Below are 19,708 nucleotides of genomic sequence, written 5' to 3'. Positions count from 1 at the left end.
CAAAGTGGCCTTGGTAGGAGAGTTTAAAAGCCTCCTAGGCTGCATCCCAAATGGCATCCCATTCCCTGTAAATGAACTACTTCTAACCTTATTGGCCCTGGTCAAAAGTAGTGCATTATATAGGGAATATGGTGCTATTTGGGGCGTAGCCCAACTCTTTTCATCAGTCAGGAAGTGGTTCTGCAGTATGGTTCCCTGGTCGCTGTGAAATGTGGCACCTCACAGAGTGGGAAATGGAGTAACAATAGCCCCACATTACTGACTGCCACAGCTAGCAACATTTATTTTACCACTTTACACATACATTTTGGGATTCCTCCTCTGTAAAAGTAATTTGCCTGACGACGTGCTAGTGGACAAGGAGAGTCTAATTTCATACGTTGCCACATTTCTGCTCCTCCTCTCCTTTATTACCTTTGATGTTTTTCAAAAAAAGGCGAGAAGAGGACGGAGGAGTTAGCAAAACCTATAGAGAATCTCCCAATAACAGGTCATACTGTTCTGCCAAATAAGATCTCTGGGATGATCTTGCATCACCCATGTTTTAAGCTAGTGCTTTGACATTTTCCATTGGGGAGAAATTGTGTGGGTTTTCAATCGACTCTAAACTGTTGTGAAATCAAGATAAACCGAGTTGGGGAGTATTGGGAGCTAACATACTGTATGCACATCTACAATCGCTTAAAAGCACACAAAGACACACAAACCCAAACACTATTAATCATCAACAGCAATCCGTTTATTAACTCCATCTTATCTGCACTAGTCATTTGGTTGAGTGACTGTGTGAAATAGAGTTGTGGGAGACGTTAGGTGCGGTTTGTGCCACTACTGTAACCTAGGGGTCACCACTGTTTCCACTCACAGGACGGTCAAACATATGGTGCTCTGGTGAAAAGTAGTGCACTATATAGGGAATATGATGCCATTTGGGATGGAACCAGGCCCACATGGGAAAACTGCCGCAGAAACAGCCATTTTACGACCAGCTTAACATGAGGATGACAATAGGAAATAGCCCTATAGGATCTGTAAAATATATTCTATGCTTGAAGTACTCAAATAACACCAATAGCCACAACAATGCCACAGTCTCTGGCTTTACATTTCATGAATCAATTGCAGCCAACACTGAGCACCCTCTTATCACAAGGTGATCTCTCGTTAAACCATCAATATGTGCTAAAATCACCTGATCTCAATTACAACCACTATTGGCAAGCATTTTACCGCTCCCTAAAGCTGATGTCGGTGTTAAAGGCCCAATGCAGCAGTTTTTATATCAATATCAAATCCTTTCTGGTTAACAATTAAGTACCTTACCGTAATAGATTCAGCTGTTGTACAATATCATATTAAACACAGCAAAAACTGAATTTCGACTGCCTTTAACTTTAAGTCCTGGTTGCTTATCAAAAGGGGAAAATAAAGTATTCCTGAATTTCTACATCTAAAATCGATAACTTAACCAAGCCAATCATGATTGAGTTAATATAATCTGTTTTCATTAAATTAGTCTAATCAAGGTATGTCAAATGACAAATTATATTCTGATGTGACCCAAACACACATCTATAATGCACTGTATTGTACTTTACTGTACTCTACAGTAAACTCGAGTATAGTTCAGTACAGGAAAGTAGAGTTGTAGGGCAGCCCCCGAAGTGACTCTTCTTATCAACTGTATGCAACAATTTCCTCTGTGTCATCTTAGGAATTCAACATTCTCTGTGTTGAACCCCCAATGTCACATCTCTAAGAAGCAGAGGTTCTGTTGTGATTACATCATGTACGTCTAATATCTGATTGGCGGTTAACTTTACAGTAATACTTTTGGTCAACAACTCAGATTTTGAATCAAAATGACATTCATTGTGCTTACTCTTATGTTCCTGACCTGCTGTGGTCAGATACTCTCTGTCCTTCTCTCTAACTCTCCCATGTGCTATGAGCCATGGCACAAGCCAAGGTTTCTTTGTCTCTCTCTAACCATGCTTGGAATAATGCCTTTGAAGGTAGGCCTTGAAATACATCCACAGGTACACCTCCAATTGACTCAAATGATGTCAATTAGCCTATCAGAAGCTTCTAAAGCCATGACATAATTTTCTGGAATTTTCCAAGCTGTTTAAGGGCACAGTCAACTTAGTGTATGTAAACATCTGACACACTGGAATTATGATACAGTGAATTATAAGTGAAATAATCTGTCTGTAAACAATTGTTGGAAAAATTACTTATGTCATGCACAAAGTAGATGTCCTAACCGACTTGCCAAAACTATAGTTTGTTAACCAGAAATGTGTGGAGTGGTTGAAAAACAAGTTAAATATCTCCAACCTAAGTGTATGTTAACTTCAGACCACAACTGCATATATAATATACTGTATATACACATATCAAATCTTACTGCCCACTACAGAGTACAGTTCAGCACAGTACATTATAGTTCAGTACAGTACTATACTGTGTCTATATTCTTACAATAAATATTTTGGATTTATACCAGTCTTGGTATTTTCAATGTTCCTGATAGGTGGATATTTCATTGGGGTCAGGAGTAGAGAACCTAGAGGCAGCTGCCTGGTATCTAAATCGTTTGACACAGGAACAACGGAAGATCACCTGATCTGCTGGTTTATTCTTGTGGGTTTTTGGTTTTAACACGCAGGTGCATGTTATCTCCCGTTAGTAGCGTTTTAAGACATTCAGCCGGAACATGCAGCTGTGCATTAAGTTCTGCCTGTTGGTTACAATTGATCCCATTAAAATGGAGGCCAGCTAGTCAGTCAGTGAGTTGGAGAGAGGCTGTGGTGCAATGGAGTCCATGTCCTCTCCCAGTCACAGTCACACAGGTGCTGCTGTCACTCTGCTGGCTGCGGGCTGGTGGGCGGGCTGGGAGGGAGGAGAAGCAGCTGTGTGGTTTCTCTGGGGCCTGGGCAGAGAGAAAGTAGCTCTAACTTTAACATTCCTGTTGGGGTCTGGGTGCTGCTGGCTGGTCTCTTTCTTTGGTTACCTTGACAAGAAGACCCTGGCTCTTCTCCCCCCCCCCCCCCCACTGTCCACTTCCTATCTCGGCAGGAGGGTGGAGCGTTTCCCCTAGACTGGGCGTGTGGCCAGGCCCCGCCGTGCTGTGTGGCCACCCAAGGTAGAGGGAAAGGGGACACCTAGTCAGTTGTACAACTGAATGCAGGGGACTGGGAGAGGATAGGGGAGAGACCTGATTGAAGGAGTGGTAATACTATAGTGGGCAAATAATAGGTTAACTAACTGGGATCCTGTAAAGTATAGAAAAGGAATGATTGACCGACTGGATGTGCCCTATTGGCTGATTGGATGTGCCCTATTGGCTGATTGGATGTGCCCTATTGGCTGATTGGATGTGCCCAATTGGCTGATTGGATGTGGCCTATTGGCTGATTGGATGTGCCCTATTGGCTGATTGGATGTGCCCTATTGGCTGATTGGATGTGCCCTATTGGCTGATTGGATGTGCCCTATTGGGTGGTCCTCCTCTGCAGTATTGTCTTCCCAAATCCTTACAAATCCATGCCAACAGCAGCCCATATCTGATTTCTGTCCTCCACTCTTCCCCGTCTCTCACAACTCTGTCTGTCAGCCAGCCAGCAATTTAATCTGCCATGTGGTTGGATATCTGAGACGACCTTTGACGGCATCTGTAGGAGGGTTGAAGGTGTTTGGAGAGGCCACAGTGTATTTAACCCACATAGGGCTAAAAATGTGATTGGAGAAGCTCCGTAATAGAATCTGGGGCATGGCAAAGTTCATGATAACAGTCACACACACATACACACACGCTCTGTACGTAGTCATACTATGACATTTGAAATGTCTATTCATTTTAAACCTTTGTGAGAGTAATGTATACTGTCAATTTTTGATTGTTTATTACATTTTTGTTTATTATCTATTTCACTTGCTTTGGCAATGTAAACAATGTTTCCCATGCCAATAAAGCCCTTTGAATTGAATTGACAATTAAGAGAAAGAGAGAGGGAGAGAGAGAGAGAGAGAGAGAGAGAGAGACTCAAGGTCGCCCAGTGGCGCCCACCCAACAGGCTTCCAAGACCAGGCCATCTCCAAGAGACCTCTCCCCCACGGACTGAAACCCCACACATGGAAAGAGTCCAGCAGGAGGCTGAAACACCAGGACCTTCAGAGCGCCACATAAGTGCAACAGTAGGTGTGTGTGTGAAGGAATGTGGCTGGCCTTTCAGATGTTCTATCTCCAGAGGGGGAGTTGTGTTCTCTTAGCCTACTGTAGTAAATATTCATAGGGATAAGTCTCAAATGGCACCTTATTCCCTTTATAGTGCGCTACTGTTTACCAAAGCCCTATTGGACTGCGTAGAGAACATTTTGGGACGCACCCTGGTTTTTAACTCAACTGGGAGTGAAACAGAGAGTAAAACATCACTCCTCACCACAAACTAAAGATTCCTGCAGTCTATACAGTGAGCTGGAGTCTCATAACTCGCCGGCATTGAAGTAAATATGATAATCAAGACGATTCTACTGAGAGAAGAGGCAGTTCAGGCATGAAGAAAAATATTTAGAGAGAGAGAGAGAGAGAGAGAGAGAGAGAGAGAGAGAGAGAGAGAGAGAGAGAGAGAGAGAGAGAGAGAGAGAGAGATTAATTGGTCTTTTGAGAAGACACACTCATCTGGCTCATCATCACCTCTGCTCATTGTTTCACTTCAGTCTCTGCCCACTGGGCAGATGTCAATTCAACGTCTATTCCACATTGGTTCAAAGTCATTTCATTGAAATAACACGGGGACAATGTTGATTCAACCAGAGTGTGCATAGTGGGTATGCTGTACACTTATGCTTAATGCACTTCATCTTGTAGTACATGAACTGGCCAATACAATGAATGTGATCTGGATGTGTATATTCATATTCCTTGTGACTTTTAATAGATGGGTGAGGATTTGAGAAGACTTTGTGGACTAGACAATGAAATACATTGACAGTGGTCTCGATTAAAGCCTCATGTCTTTGGGTTTTAACTGCCAGTCTAAACAAAACACACATCCATAACCCACACACACATCCATAACACACACACACACACACACACACACACACACACACACACACACACACACCTCCATGATCACAGCATTGTGCTCATCATAGGCACTATTGTATTCCCAGGTCAGTTAATGCTGCATATGTTATGACAGCAGTGACAGACCTTACCCTTTCCCCCAACCATGTGAAATTCACCCATTGCCATTTATTTTAAATAAGCTCAATTTCCTGCATTTCAAAACATTGAAGCATGCTCCAATAACATTATCCACATGACCATACACGTATATGTTCAAATGATCATAGCAGCGCGCTTATCTTACGACCGCTCTGAGACTGTGTTTTGAGTGAGCTGGTTGCTTCCCCCCACTCACTCGCTAACTCCAAGCATGCTCAGTGTGCTCTGATAGCCAGGGGGTTGGCTGCTGCTAGCATCGCTCTGTGTCCCTCTCTCCTTCCTTCTCTCTCTTTTTTGCATTTCAAATGGCTGTCCTCCTCCGCTCCCTACTCCTTCCCTGATCTTCTTTAAAAAGAAAACAGTGTGGGATCCAGAGGGCTGGATATAACCTTCACATGGACAGCTATCTCTCTCAGATTGCCTATGCGCCGATGCTCTCTCTCACACACACGCTTGAGTAGTCACATATACACACACACACACAAACACACACACACACACACGCCAGGGTCCGGCTCTCTCTGTCTCAATGACAGACAGTGCTACTGGGCAACTCACCACTCCATGGACCAGGAACTCAAACAGTTTGCTCTTGGTGGCTTTGCGCGCTCCCCCCGCCGTCTCCTCCGTAGCCATTTGCGCCGTCCCCTCGCTTCCCCCTGCTCCTACTACGTCTCCCTCTCTTTCTTTTGTCTTTCCCTCTCCCTCTCTTCCCCTTCACCCGAGCTTCAAATCCCCTCCCTTGCTTTACTTTCCTCCTCTTTGTGCTCTCCTTTTCTAGCGCCGTCCCCGACTCTCTCTCCTTCGCTCTCTCTCAACCCTCTCCCCCTCTCTCCCTCTGTGTTTTTGCCGTGCAGCCCTGCCGAGGCGCTCACTCTGTCTCAGAGCACACTTTTTAGTTGAGCTGCCTTTCAGGAGTAGAAGCCCTGCGGAGAAGGGGAGTGGGGGCCCCGGCAGGGGGGTTTGAGCCGGCCCACCCCTGGCGGCCCCCTGCCACAGCTGTTGCATTCCATTCCATTGGTAGATAAGGGCATGCGGTGTGACTGGCTGCCTGTGCCTGGTTGTTTGAGCAAGGGGACTGGGAAAGTTAGCCTCAGTTAGACATTCCCACCTCCTAGTGAAGAACCCAGAGGCCATGGTCAGCCCCTTCAGCACAGCACACAACTCATTCTCAAAAAAGGACTAGTGGCTCTTAAAGGGGCCACACTGTATATTACTACTCTAATAGAGTGCAGTATAAAACCTAAATCACTACAACCTGTGTCTCTCAAGTAACAGGATCAAATGTAGCTGAAAAGCCATTTACCATCTATATACACTTATATCACGCTATACAGTGTGTCATATTTATATGGCATAGTACTGTCATTGGTCAGCGAGGCAAAGATTCAGAGAACAGTTCCTGATTGGACACAACTGTGTGCAACACTGTGTCTAATGAGCCAACTAATCTCCTCTAAAGCCCACTTCACAATTGGAGAGGGCCTCCTTCAGAACACCTTCACTTCCTGTCTTTCAATGACCATATCCCAAATGGCACCCTATTCCCTATATCGTGCTCTTCTTTTGACCTGGCCAAAAGTAATGCACTACATAGGGAATAGGGTGCCATTTGGAATGTATCCCATATCTGGCTTAGCCTGGCATTGTCAGAGAGGCATTCAGAATGGTCTAGGGGTTCTTCCCCTCCACGCTTCATTAGTTGTAGGGTGAAGTTGCCCTTAGACCCGTTTTTCAAAGTCGGGGAGAACTGCAGGGAAAATAATTACGATTATTGTATGGGACGATATAGAAACGTTTTTGAGAAAGGTAATTTGAAAAACGCAATTTTATTGAGGAAATGTATTTATTGGTTTCTTCTCATTTTGGTAAGAGATGAAAATGCAATGAATTGAAGGTTATTTGTTTAAAATCGAAATGTACAGATTTTAAGGATGTCATTAGATTTGGGGTGGGATGGGATCGCAAGAATTTCTTGTGAATAAACGGGGCCCCCAAAAATTCTGGTGGAAAAAAATGGGGAAAAGTTTTAATACCACTCCCCTAGACAATTAGGTGGCCATGATGGTATGAGGGCCATATTGGGAATTTAGCCAGGACACCAGGGTTAACACCCCTACTCTTACAATAAGTGCCATGGTATCTTTAGTGACCACAGAGAGTCAGGACACCAGTTTAACGTCCCATCCAAAAGACAGCACCTTACACAGGGCAATGTCCACAATCATGGCTCTGGTGCATTGGGATCTTTTTTGGGGACCAGAGTGCCTCCTACTGGCCCTCCAACAACACTTACAGAAGCATCTGGTCTCACATCCAGTGACTGACCAGAACCAACCCTGTTTAGCTTTAGAAGCAAGCCAGTAGTGGGATGCAGGGTGGTACATAGTTTTCACGTTATTTCAAGGAAATTAGGCTGAACCAACATGGAATAGACGTTGAATTGACGTCTGTGCCCAGTGGGAAGGGCTAATTGAGTAACTGTAAGTGACTGACATAAGAGGGAAACGGCTGGTGTACTACCACATTTCTAAATTGCAACCGTATGTATTCTACTATTCTCAATAGTAACTCCCAACATTGTCTTTTTTTTTCTTTTTTTCCCCATGAGGCCCCCTGATGATGTGAGGACCCAGGCAATTGCAATATGACGCATTTCCATACAGGATTTAGCTAGTGGTCACTAGCTGGCACAGCCACAAAGTCCTTAAATCAGATTTTAAACCTAAACCTAACCTTGTAAGTAAGCATTTCACTGTAAGGTCTAAACCTGTTGTATTCGGCGCATGTGACAAATAAAATTTGATTTGAACCCTTAACATTAACCACACTGCTAACGCTAATGCAAGCGTTTCGCTACACTCGCAATAACTGCTAACCATGTGTATGTGACCAATACAATTTGATTATATTTGAATGCTGACATTAAATTTAAAAAAGATATATAATTTTTGTTTTCATGAATTTTTAAGCTGGCCCATCTAGCGGAAATGCCTCCAGGGCAAGATTCATGACAAACGTCAACCTGCTGTGTCTGCATGCACGTGGGTGTGACTGCATGTGTTTTTTGGGACCTTAGAGAGAAAGAGAGAGCGAGGCAGTCTGTCTATTGGTCGGGTTACTAAGAGACCTGTCTGTTGCAGACATGGCCGTCGGTCATTATACTGATTCACAGAATCCTCCTCTCCCTCTGACTGACCAAACAAGGCTGTGAAATATTAATGAGTTGATTTAAATGACAAAAGGGTTGTGAAGTTGGGCAGGATCAAAGGCTTATGACACATGCCAGTTGTTAGGATTGTCACCAGCAGCTCTGTGATCTGTGGCCAGGGTGAGAGATAGGAGGGAACAATATCCAGAGCAACTTACATACATTTTCATACTTTTTTGTTGTTGCCATACTGGTCTCCCATGGGAATGCAACACACAACCCTGGCATTGCAAGCGCCATGTTCTACCAACTCAGCCACACGGGACAAGGATTGGAACAATTCCAACTAATCCTTAATTCAAACGGATCAAAAACCTGACGGCAGAAAAATAGACATATGTCTACTCCAAATGCTCTCTGTGGTATATCTCCTCCAAAATGGATTTGATACAAGGTGTTTCTGTTGAAATGGCAGAGGGGGGTACATGGGACAGCACCGGGGAAAGGGAATACTGTCTGTATTGAGGGTAATCGAGTTCCCACTTCCCTACATTCTCTACTCTGAGCTTGGACTTGAGTGCTCTGGCAAGCGAGGGAGACTTTCTTGAACAAGTGACAGCAGTACTGTTCAGTTATTGTAGCCAAGGGCCAGCTGGTATGTGGGCCTGTAAACGTCTAGGTCAAAGGTCACGATTCCTCAACTTTCACTGGAGTGACTCTGACCCCTAATGAGGGAGTAGTGGCACCCAGCGCCATTCATAATTTAACTAGCTAGAGGAAACTGAGAGAAATGTTCAAAATAATAGCAAACAGAATCATAGGATAGGTCAAATTAAAGGGTGTGTGGAGCTAATGGTTTCAAATGATTAAAAAAAAAATGTCTTCCTCTTTTCCAGTTATTGTTTAGTCTTTGAGACATTCAATAAATGCAAAACATCTATTGGACAGTGTGCTCTGTCCTCATCGCTGTTTTAAAACGTGTTTTTTCCCTTGTTGACGGCGACACCTACTGTTGAGATGGGTGAAGTGCCTCTTGTCATTGTGATCTACAGAATACAGTATGTGCTGCAAAGCCCCATAGATATTGTGGTCTTATGGTTGACTCCATCCTTCGCCCCCTTAAAAGATGGGTTTATTTTTCTTGTGCATGAAAAATCTGTGTTGTAGTGATTATGTTATTTATATTATGCATCTCTTTTCATTTCTAACTAGATATACAGTAGAATAGAAAAATCTAAAATAATCTAATCTAAAATAATATAATACAAATATGAATCTGTTCTGGTGTAAGGTCAAGCAAGCACCAAATAAATAGACCTTAAAACAAGCAGAGCCAGAGAGAAACGGTGTCCTTGTTTCTCCAGCAATAGCACGTGGGCGTCAAAAGATAACAAAGGGATCCAACAGTTCAGGAACAGGCATCGTCAGCTTGTGCGCAGGAGTACCCCTTGCTGGACCCCTGCTGGCTTCCTCACCAATAGGCCTACCAATTTCACCAAAATGGTCATATCCCATTCTGTTGCAGATAGGGGGAGAGAGGGGGGCTAACCTGGGGTAAGTGCTTGCAGGGAGCAAAAGTACTATCAACTGCCAGCAGAGGAGGCACATACTGGTGAGCAGACACCCCTGTCTAGGATAGACGCAGTCTGCTTAAATGAAAAAGGACCCCTCCCTCACTGACGGATGCAGTGTGATGTAGGAATGTGGAAATATACTAGACCCAGTCATGAATAATCTATTTCCACACTCTTTCTCCTTTTTGACATTTAAAAAAAGGGAACATCCATTTTTGGACTTTTAAATGAGTTGAAATTGAATCCCAGATTGCCCCTTTAGTGCAATGATGAAGGAGCACGAGGAATGATCATTCCTAAACCGAACCACCATTACTACAGTGTCCGTCTGATTGAATGGGCAGACAGACACAATAGAGTGGTGAGAAGGAGCTCCGTGGACCCTTAGTGTCCGGAAGTAATTTAGCCATTCATTGTAATAACTGAGATCTGCAGAGTTGATATTTTCTTGAGTCAATAAACTTATGACATTCCTGGATTACTCATTATATTAAGAAAGTCAGATTTAATCAACAAATACAATGCATTCGGAAAGTATTCAGACCCCTTGACTTTTTCCACATTTTGTTACGTTACAACCTTATTCTAAAATGAATTAAATTGTGTTTTTTTTCTCATCAGTCTACACACAATATGCCATAATGACAAAGTAAAAAAAAAAACTGAAATATGACATTTAAATAAGTATTCATAACCTTTACTCAGTACTTTGTTGAAGCACCTTTGGCAGCGATTTCAGCCTCGAGTCTTCCTGGGTATGACGCTACAAGCTTGGCACACCTGTATTTGGGGAGTTTCTCCCATTCTTCTCTGCAGATTCTCCCAAGCTCTGTCAGGTTGGATGAGGCACGACGCTGCACAGCTATTTTCAGGTCTCTCCAGAGATGTTCGATCAGGTTCAAGTCCGGGCTCTGGCTGGGCCACTCAAGGACATTCAGGCGTAGGATTGGCTGGACATTTCGGAACTGTGATAAGGGGCATCTTCTCCCCACTTGGTCATGGGTATGCAGTGATATTGCCAACACAGCCAGATTAATCGAGTCTTGTACCCTTAAAAATCTATATAAAAAAATGGTTATTTATATATTTTATTCCCTTTTTTTCCTCCTCTGACGAGGAACAGATCTCAGGAAGGGTACCAAAACATTTCTGCAGCACTGAAGGTCCCCAAGAACACAGTGGCCTCCATCATTCTTAAATGGAAGAAGTTTGGAAGAGACTCTTCCTAGAGCTGGCCGCCCTAGAGCTGGCCGCCCGGCCAAAATGAGCAATCGAGGGAGAAGGGCCTTGGTCAGGGAGGTTACCAAGAACCCAATGGTCACGCTGACAGAGCTCCTCTGTGGAGATGGGAGAACCTTCCAAAAGGTTTCTCCCATTTCTCCCATTCCACCAATCAGGCCTTTATGGTAGAGTGGCAAGACGGAAGCCACTCCTCAGTAAAAAGCCCATGACAGCCCACTTGGAGTTTTCCAAAAGGCACCTAAAGGACTCAGACCATGAGAAACAAGATTCTCTGGTCTGATGAAACCAAGATTGAAGTCAGCATCATTAGGGTTTGGCCGAGGTAAGCCATCATTGTAAATAAGAATTTGTTCTTAACTGACATGCCTAGTTAAATAAAAGTTAAATAAAATTAAAATACAAAGTATGGTCTAATATACCATGGCTTTCAGACAATCAGCATTCAGGGCTCGAACCAGGTTTAAAATTGTAATTATAAACTGGGTGGTTCAAGCCCTGAATGCTGATTGGCTGATAGCCGTGGTATGAGACCGTATACCAGAGGTATGACAAAACATTTATTTTTACGGCTCTAATTACGTTGGAAACCAGTTTATAATAGCAATAAGGCACCTCGGGGGTTTGTGGTATATTGCGTCGTGCCTATGAACAGTCCTTAGCCGTGGTATATTGGCCATATACCACATCTCCGCAGGCCTTATTGCTTAAATAAATCCCCTTTGTGCATGTACATATCTATAGATAAATCCAACAGGTGAGTTTGAGTGATGAAAGTTGGACAAAGGATCTTGAAATCTCTGAGCAAGAAACACTTGGACGAACATAAAGAAAATAATGATAATCTATTTTTGGGCAATTGTGCTGTTATTATGTGCCAGATGTTAAGACTACAAACCGGGGAAAACGGTGAGAAGAGGAGATGGTGGGACCATTTGGTGGCACGAATATGTAGTGGGAGGCGGTGAAAAAGTTATGGCTCCTGTACACTAGCACGCGGTAAATTGCCACATGCCGCCCAGAGTGGCTCACTTGTGGGCGTGCTGGCAGCATACGGCAGCATATAGCAGCACGTTCAATTGTGCGTCAATAATTCAGCATAGCAAGTTTGTATGGTTTGGTTATTAAATGGGTAAATAGTTTAATCCATTCTCCATTTCATGAATTTATTCAAGGGTAAAAATTAATATGTTCTAAAACGCTCTGGTGACAAACACACTTCGCTTCCCTGTTTCCAATCGTCCACATGGCTGGGAGAACCTATTCAAGTTAGTAAATACATTTAGAAAATGTAAAAAAAAACGATGTACTATTAGCTAACTAGCTACAGTGCAGGATAACTCAAATGAGCTGCTAACGTAGCTAGCTAGCTATCTATCTATCTAGCCAACTTTACATGCTGTATAGATAGCTAGCTAAGTTAATTAAATATCACCAGCTACCTAACTTCATATTAGCTAGCTTTCTTGATGTATTTATCATTGTAAAAACTACAAATGCATTTGTAGGTAGCTAGCTGACAGCCATGGAGGAGGGTGAAAGGATAGTAGCCCCAACTGTCAAAGTGAGAGAGTAGGCTATTCTGGATAGGGCAGGTACTTTTGTGTAGTTCCAGTCCCTAGAAGTGAGGACGGATATAATACTAACATAATATTCAGTGCGGTCCGTCCAATTTGAGCATAATGAAGTCTGTTTCTTGCGAGGTTCTCCGTCCTCAGATATAAAGAACTGTGAAAGCCTATCTGCAAATGAAGAGGTCCCAATGAAGAGCAGTGATTCTCAGTCCTGGGGACACAAAGGGGTGTAAATTTTTGTTTTGCCTTAGCACTACACAGCCAATTTACATTTTAGTAATTTAGCAGACGCTCTTATCCAGAGCAACTTACAGTAGTGAGTACATACATTTCATACATTTTTTCTCTGTACTGGTCCCCCATGGGAATCGAACCCACAACCCTGGCATTGCAAACACCATGCTCTACCAACTGAGCCACACGGGACCAATTCAAATGATGAACTCATCAAGCGGTATTTATGTATTCATTTGGGATGCTATCCTTGATATGATCCTGCTATTGTCACATGCATCTATCTATCTATCTATCTATCTATCTATCTATCTATCTATCCAATGTTATCATGATTTGTTATAAGGGATATTATACTTTAGTAATCCACAATGACCTGGTGATGTAAAAGTCTAATAATGATATTATCTTCCATATTCCTACATTGTAACTGGAGATTCCTTCAAAATGATTGCCTACAGTTACCGTGTAGTAGGGCACTGCACGGTTGGTTGACCAGGGCCAATTCAGGTGCGTGAAGGCTACCTGTGTCCTTCATAACTTCATGAGGATGGACACGAGAACCAGGTGGGGATCTGCAGCTCACCGCCATGTGCCAGAGGAGAAGTCTGCTGCTCTGCAGGATGTGTCAAGGATGGGGTCCAACAACGCAGCAAGAGAGGCAATCCGTGTGCCGGAGATCTTCACCTCCTACTTCTTCGAAGAGGGTGTTGTTCCCTGTACAACCAAAGGCTCTTTATAAGCCATCCACATTGCAATAAGAGTATTATTCCATTTACAGTGTATTGCAAAATTATTCATCCCCCTTTTGGACACTACAGTGAAAATGGTTAACTTTGTTAAAACAAGGCCCCTGAACTCTTGTGTATTTTCTGCACTATGCAATGATATGGGCAGAGACCATGTAACGCTTTTACAGCATACAGAAGTGCTGTGGTTATCAAGGGGCAAAGTATTGACACGTTTTTTTTTTAATTGAGAGATGAGCCTAAAGTTTTCTTTACTGACCATCATTTTCACCTGTCTGACCGCTTGCATGATGACGAGTTCCTCACACGACTGGCCTCTCTGGGTGATGTTTTTTCTCACCTGAATGATCTGAATCTAGGATTACAAGGACTCTCCGCAACTATATTCAATGTGTGGGACAAAATTGAGGCTATGATTAAGAAGTTGGAGCTTTTTTCTGTCTGCATTAACAAGGACAACACACAGATCTTTCCATCATTGTATGATTGTTTTGTGTGCAAATTAACTCAAGCTTACGGACAATGTCAAATGTGATATAGAGAAGCACCTGAGTGAGTTGGGTGCGCAATTACGCAGGTACTTTCCCGAAACGGATGACACAAATAACTGGATTCGTTATCCCTTGCATGCCCTGCCTCCAGTCCACTTACTGATATCTGAACAAGAGAGTCTAATCTAAATTGCGACAAGCGGTTCTGTGAAAATTTCATTTAATCAGAAGCCACTGCCAGATTTCTGGATAGAGCTGCGCTCAGAGTTTCTTTCCTTGGCAAATTGCGCTGTTAAGACACTGATGCCCTTTGCAACCACGCCCCGACAGTTGAAGTCGGAAGTTTACATACACTTAGGCTGGAGTCATTAAAACTCGTTTTTCAACCACTCCATACATTTCTTGTTAACAAACTATAGTTTTGGCAAGTCGGTTAGGACATCTACTTTGTGCATGACACAAGTCATTTTTCCAACAATTGTTTACAGACAGATTATTTCACTTATAATTCACTGTATCACAATTCCAGTGGGTCAGATGTTTACATACACCAAGTTGACTGTGCCTTTTAAACAGCTTGGAAAATTCCAGAAAAGAATGCCATGGCTTTAGAAGCTTCTGATAGGTTAATTGACACCATTTGAGTCAATTGGAGGTGTACCTGTGGATGTATTTCAAGGCCTACCTTCAAACTCAGTGCCTCTTTGCTAGACATCATGGGAAAATCAAAATAAATCACCTGAAACCTCAAAAAAATTGTAGACCTCCACAAGTCTGGTTCAATTTCCAAATGCCTGAAGGTACCACGTTCATCTGTACAAACAATAGTACGCAAGTATAAACACCATGGGACCACGCAGCCGTCATACCGCTCAGGAAGGTGACGCGTTCTGTCTCCTAGAGATTAACGTACTTTGGTGTGATAAGTGCAAATCAATCCCAGAACAACAGCAAAGGACATTGTGAAGATGCTGGAGGAAACAGGTACAAAAGTATCTATATCCACAGTAAAACGAGTCCTATATCGACATAACCTGAAAGGCCGCTCAGCAAGGAAGAAGCCGCTGCTCCAAAACGGCCATAAAAAAGCCAGACTATGGTTTGCAACTGCACATGGGGACAAAGATCGTACTTTTTGGAGAAATGTCCTCTGGTCTGATGAAACAAAAATAGAACTGTTTGGCCATAATTACCATTGTTATGTTTGGAGGAAAAAGGGGGATGCTTGCAAGCCGAAGAACACCATCCCAACCGTGGGAGATATATATATATATATATGGCTCAAAAAAATAAAGGGAACACTTAAACAACACAATGTAACTCCAAGTCAATCACACTTCTGTGAAATCAAACTGTCTACTTAGGAAGCAACACTGATTGTCACGTCCTGACCAGCAGAGGGCGTATTGCTTAGTCTAGGTCAGGATGTGGCAGGGGGTTTGTGTTTGTTAAATGTTGGGTTGTGATTGGGACTTCCAATTGAAGGCAGGTGTGTATAGTTGCCTTTGATTGGAAGTCCTATATAGGTGTGTGTGTTTGTCTTTGGGGTTGTGGGGAATTGTTCTGTGTTGAGCCTATGCTTTGCCAGACTGTTGGTTGTTCGTTCATTCTCGTGAGTTCTTTGTTATTTTGGGTGTTCGTTTTTGATAGTTAATAAAAGTCAAGATGAGCCTGCACATACCTGCTGCGTTTTGGTCCTCTTCTCTCCAGTACGACATTTTTAAGGATGAGTACGACTTATTTTATGACAGAATTCCCCACCGAAAACAGACCAAGCAGCAGAGGAAGGAGAGGCACCAGGAGAAGGACTCATGGACTTTGGAGAAGATGGAGAGGATCGTTCAGGATTCCTGGAGATGGGAGGAATTACTGGACGAAGGTGATCCATGGGCTCAAGCTGGGGAGTATCGCCGCCCGCAGTGGGAGATCGAGGCAGCGAGAGCTGAGAGGTGCTGGTACGAGGCAAGGGAGCGCAACGGACACGGGAGGCAGCCCCACAATTTTTTTGGGGGGGGCACACGCTGAGATTGGCGGAGTCAGGTGGTAGACCTAAGCCAACTCCCCGTGCTTACCGGAAGCAGTGTGGTACTGGTAAGACACCGTGTTATGCTGTGGAGCGCACGGTGTCCCCAGTGCGCGTTCAAAGCCCGGTGCGCTACATACCAGCCCCCCGCAAGTGCCATGCGAGTGCAGGCATCGAGCCAGGGCGGATGGTGCCAGCTCAGCGCGTCTGGTCTCCAGTGCGCCTCCTCGGTCCAGCTTATCCTGCGCCGGCGTTGTGCACTGTGTCTCCAGAGCGCTGGGAGGGTCCAGTTCGCCCAATGCCTGCTCTCCGCCCGTGCCAGGCCAAAGTGGGCATTCAGCCTGGAGTGTGGGTAAAGAGTGTCCGTACCAGAACTCCAGTGCTCCCCCACAGCCCGGTTTATCCTGTGCCTCCTCCTCGGACCAGGCCTCCAGTGGGTCTCCCCATCCTGGTCCATCCTGTGCCACCTCCCAGGGCCAGGCCTCCAGTGGGTCTCCCCATCCTGGTCCATCCTGTGCCACCTCCCAGGGCCAGGCCTCCAGTGGGTCTCCCCATCCTGGTCCATCCTGTGCCACCTCCCAGGGCCAGGCCTCCAGTGGGTCTCCCCATCCTGGTCCATCCTGTGCCACCTCCCAGGGCCAGGCCTCCAGTGGGTCTCCCCATCCTGGTCCATCGTGTGCCACCTCCCAGGACTAGGCCTCCAGTGGGTCTCCCCATCCTGGTCCATCCTGTGCCACCTCCCAGGGCCAGGCCTCCAGTGGGTCTCCCCATCCTGGTCCATCGTGTGCCACCTCCCAGGACTAGGCCTCCAGTGGGTCTCACCTGTCCAGAGCTGCCCGCCAGTCAACAGTCGTCGTCAGAGCTGCCCGCCAGTCAACAGTCGTCGTCAGAGCTGCCCGCCAGTCAACAGTCGTCGTCAGAGCTGCCCGCCAGTCAACAGTCGTCGTCAGAGCTGCCCGCCAGTCAACAGTCGTCGTCAGAGCTGCCCGCCAGTCAACAGTCGTCAGAGAGGCCAGACGTGCGCTGACCTGCCGGAGTGGCCAGACTGCGCTGACCTGCCGGAGTGGCCAGACTGCGCTGACCTGCCGGAGTGGCCAGACTGCGCTGACCTGCCGGAGTGGCCAGACTGCGCTGACCTGCCGGAGTGGCCAGACTGCGCTGACCTGCCGGAGTGGCCAGACTGCGCTGACCTGCCGGAGTGGCCAGACTGCGCTGACCTGCCGGAGTGGCCAGACTGCGCTGAACTGCCGGAGTGGCCAGACTGCGCTGACCTGCCGGAGTGGCCAGACTGCGCTGACCTGCCGGAGTGGCCAGACTGCGCTGACCTGCCGGAGTGGCCAGACTGCGCTGACCTGCCGGAGTGGCCAGACTGCGCTGACCTGCCGGAGTGGCCAGACTGCGCTGACCTGCCGGAGTGGCCAGACTGCGCTGAACTGCCGGAGTGGCCAGACTGCGCTGAACTGCCGGAGTGGCCAGACTGCGCTGAACTGCCGGAGTGGCCAGACTGTCCCCAGTTGCCAGACTGCCCAGACTGTCCCCAGTTGCCAGACTGCCCAGACTGTCCCGAGCTGCCAGAGTGGCCCGACTGCCTGGAACGGCCTGCACCTGAGCCACCTCCAGGATAGGTGGGTTGGGGAGGGAGGGTGTAGCACAGTGCCGTCGTTGACGGCAGCCACCCTCCCTTCCCTCCCTTATGGTTTAGGGGTTATTGTTTGTTGGGTTTTTGTTGGGGTATTGGGGATTTTCTTGTTTTTCTTTTTTAGGTGCATCCTGGAGTCTGCACCTTGAGGGGGGGGGGGGGGGGGGGGGGGTACTGTCACGTCCTGACCAGCAGAGGGCGTATTGCTTAGTCTAGGTCAGGATGTGGCAGGGGGTTTGTGTTTGTTAAATGTTGGGTTGATGATTGGGACTTCCAATTGAAGGCAGGTGTGTATAGTTGCCTTTGATTGGAAGTCCTATATAGGTGTGTGTGTTTGTCTTTGGGGTTGTGGGGAATTGTTCTGTGTTGAGCCTATGCTTTGCCAGACTGTTGGTTGTTCGTTCATTCTCGTGAGTTCTTTGTTATTTTGGGTGTTCATTTTTGATAGTTAATAAAAGTCAAGATGAGCCTGCACATACCTGCTGCGTTTTGGTCCTCTTCTCTCCAGTACGACATTTTTAAGGATGAGTACGACTTATTTTATGACACTGATTGACAATAAATTTCACATGCTGTTGTGCAAATGGAATAGACAACAGGTGGAAATTATAGGCAATAAGCAAGACACCCCCAATAAAGGAGTGGTTCTGCAGGTGGTGACCATAGACCACTTCTCAGTTCCTATGCTTCCTGGCTGATGTTTTGGTCACTTTTAAATGCTGGCGGTGCTTTCACTCTAGTGGTAGCATGAGACGGAGTCTACAACCCACACAAGTGGCTCAGGTAGTGCAGCTCATCCAGGATAGCACATCAATGCGAGCTGTGGCAAGAAGGTTTGCTGTGTCTGTCAGCGTAGTGTCCAGAGCATGGAGGCGCTACCAGGAGACAGGCCAGTACATCAGGAGACGTGGAGGAGGCCGTAGGAGGGCAACAACCCAGCAACAGGACTGCAACCTCCGCCTTTGTGCAAGGAGGAGCAGGAGGAGCACTGCCAGAGCCCTGCAAAATGACCTCCGGCAGGCCACAAATGTGCATGTGTCTGCTCAAACGGTCAGAAACAGACTCCATGAGGGTGGTATGAGGGCCCGACGTCCACAGGTGGGGGTTGTGCTTACAGCCCAACACCGTGCAGGATGTTTGGCATTTGCCAGAGAACACCAAGATTAGCAAACTCGCCACTGGCGCCCTGTGCTCTTCACAGATGAAAGCAGGTTCACACTGAGCACGTGACAGACGTGACAGAGTCTGGAGACGCCGTGGAGAACGTTCTGCTGGCTGCAACATCCTCCAGCATGACTGGTTTGGCGGTGGGTCAGTCATGGTGTGGGGTGGCATTTCTTTGGGGGGCCGCACAGCCCTCCATGTGCTCACCAGAGGTAGCCTGACTGCCATTAGGTACCGAGATGAGATCCTCAGACCCCTTGTGAGACCATATGCTGGTGCGGTTGCCACCTCATCAGGAGCATGCCCAGGCATTGTAGGGAGGTCATACAGGCACGTGGAGGCCACACACACTACGGAGCCTCATTTTGACTTGTTTTAAGGACATTACATCAAAGTTAGATCAGCCTGTAGTGTGGTTTTACACTTTAATTTTGAGTGTCACTCCAAATCCAGACCTCCATGGGTTGATAAATTGGATTTCCATTGATTATTTTTGTGTGATTTTGTTGTCAGCACATTCAACTATGTAAAGAAAAAAGTATTTAATAAGATTATTTATTTCATTCAGATCTAGGATGTGTTGTTTAAGTGTTCCCTTTGCTTTTTTGAGCAGTGTATATACACAACATATTTA

The 19,708-nt window shown here is 45.7% G+C and overlaps 1 protein-coding gene across 9 annotated transcripts in view; it reads right to left on the bottom strand.

The window, feature by feature from the left end:
- LOC106578675 (SWI/SNF-related matrix-associated actin-dependent regulator of chromatin subfamily D member 3) overlaps positions 1-19,708 on the bottom strand; it is a 62,511-nt gene that overhangs the window by 28,805 nt on the left and 13,998 nt on the right. The window contains exon 1 of one of the 9 annotated variants that reach the window (XM_014157751.3): positions 5,795-6,253. The exons of 1 other annotated variant lie outside the window; for it this stretch is intronic. In XM_014157751.3, the coding sequence (XP_014013226.1) occupies positions 5,795-5,872 (78 nt within the window). In that variant the 5' untranslated portion in view covers positions 5,873-6,253. Of the gene's footprint in view, positions 1-5,794; positions 6,254-19,708 lie in introns of those variants that run through there. 7 more of the 9 variants (XM_014157752.3, XM_014157754.3, XM_014157757.3 and 4 more) reach the window with 7 other exon arrangements.

Source organism: Salmo salar, chromosome 19 (assembly GCF_965601325.2).
Source record: "Salmo salar chromosome 19, fSalSal1, whole genome shotgun sequence".
Lineage (NCBI taxonomy): Eukaryota > Metazoa > Chordata > Actinopteri > Salmoniformes > Salmonidae > Salmo > Salmo salar.
This window is presented reverse-complemented; position numbering and strand designations above follow the sequence as displayed.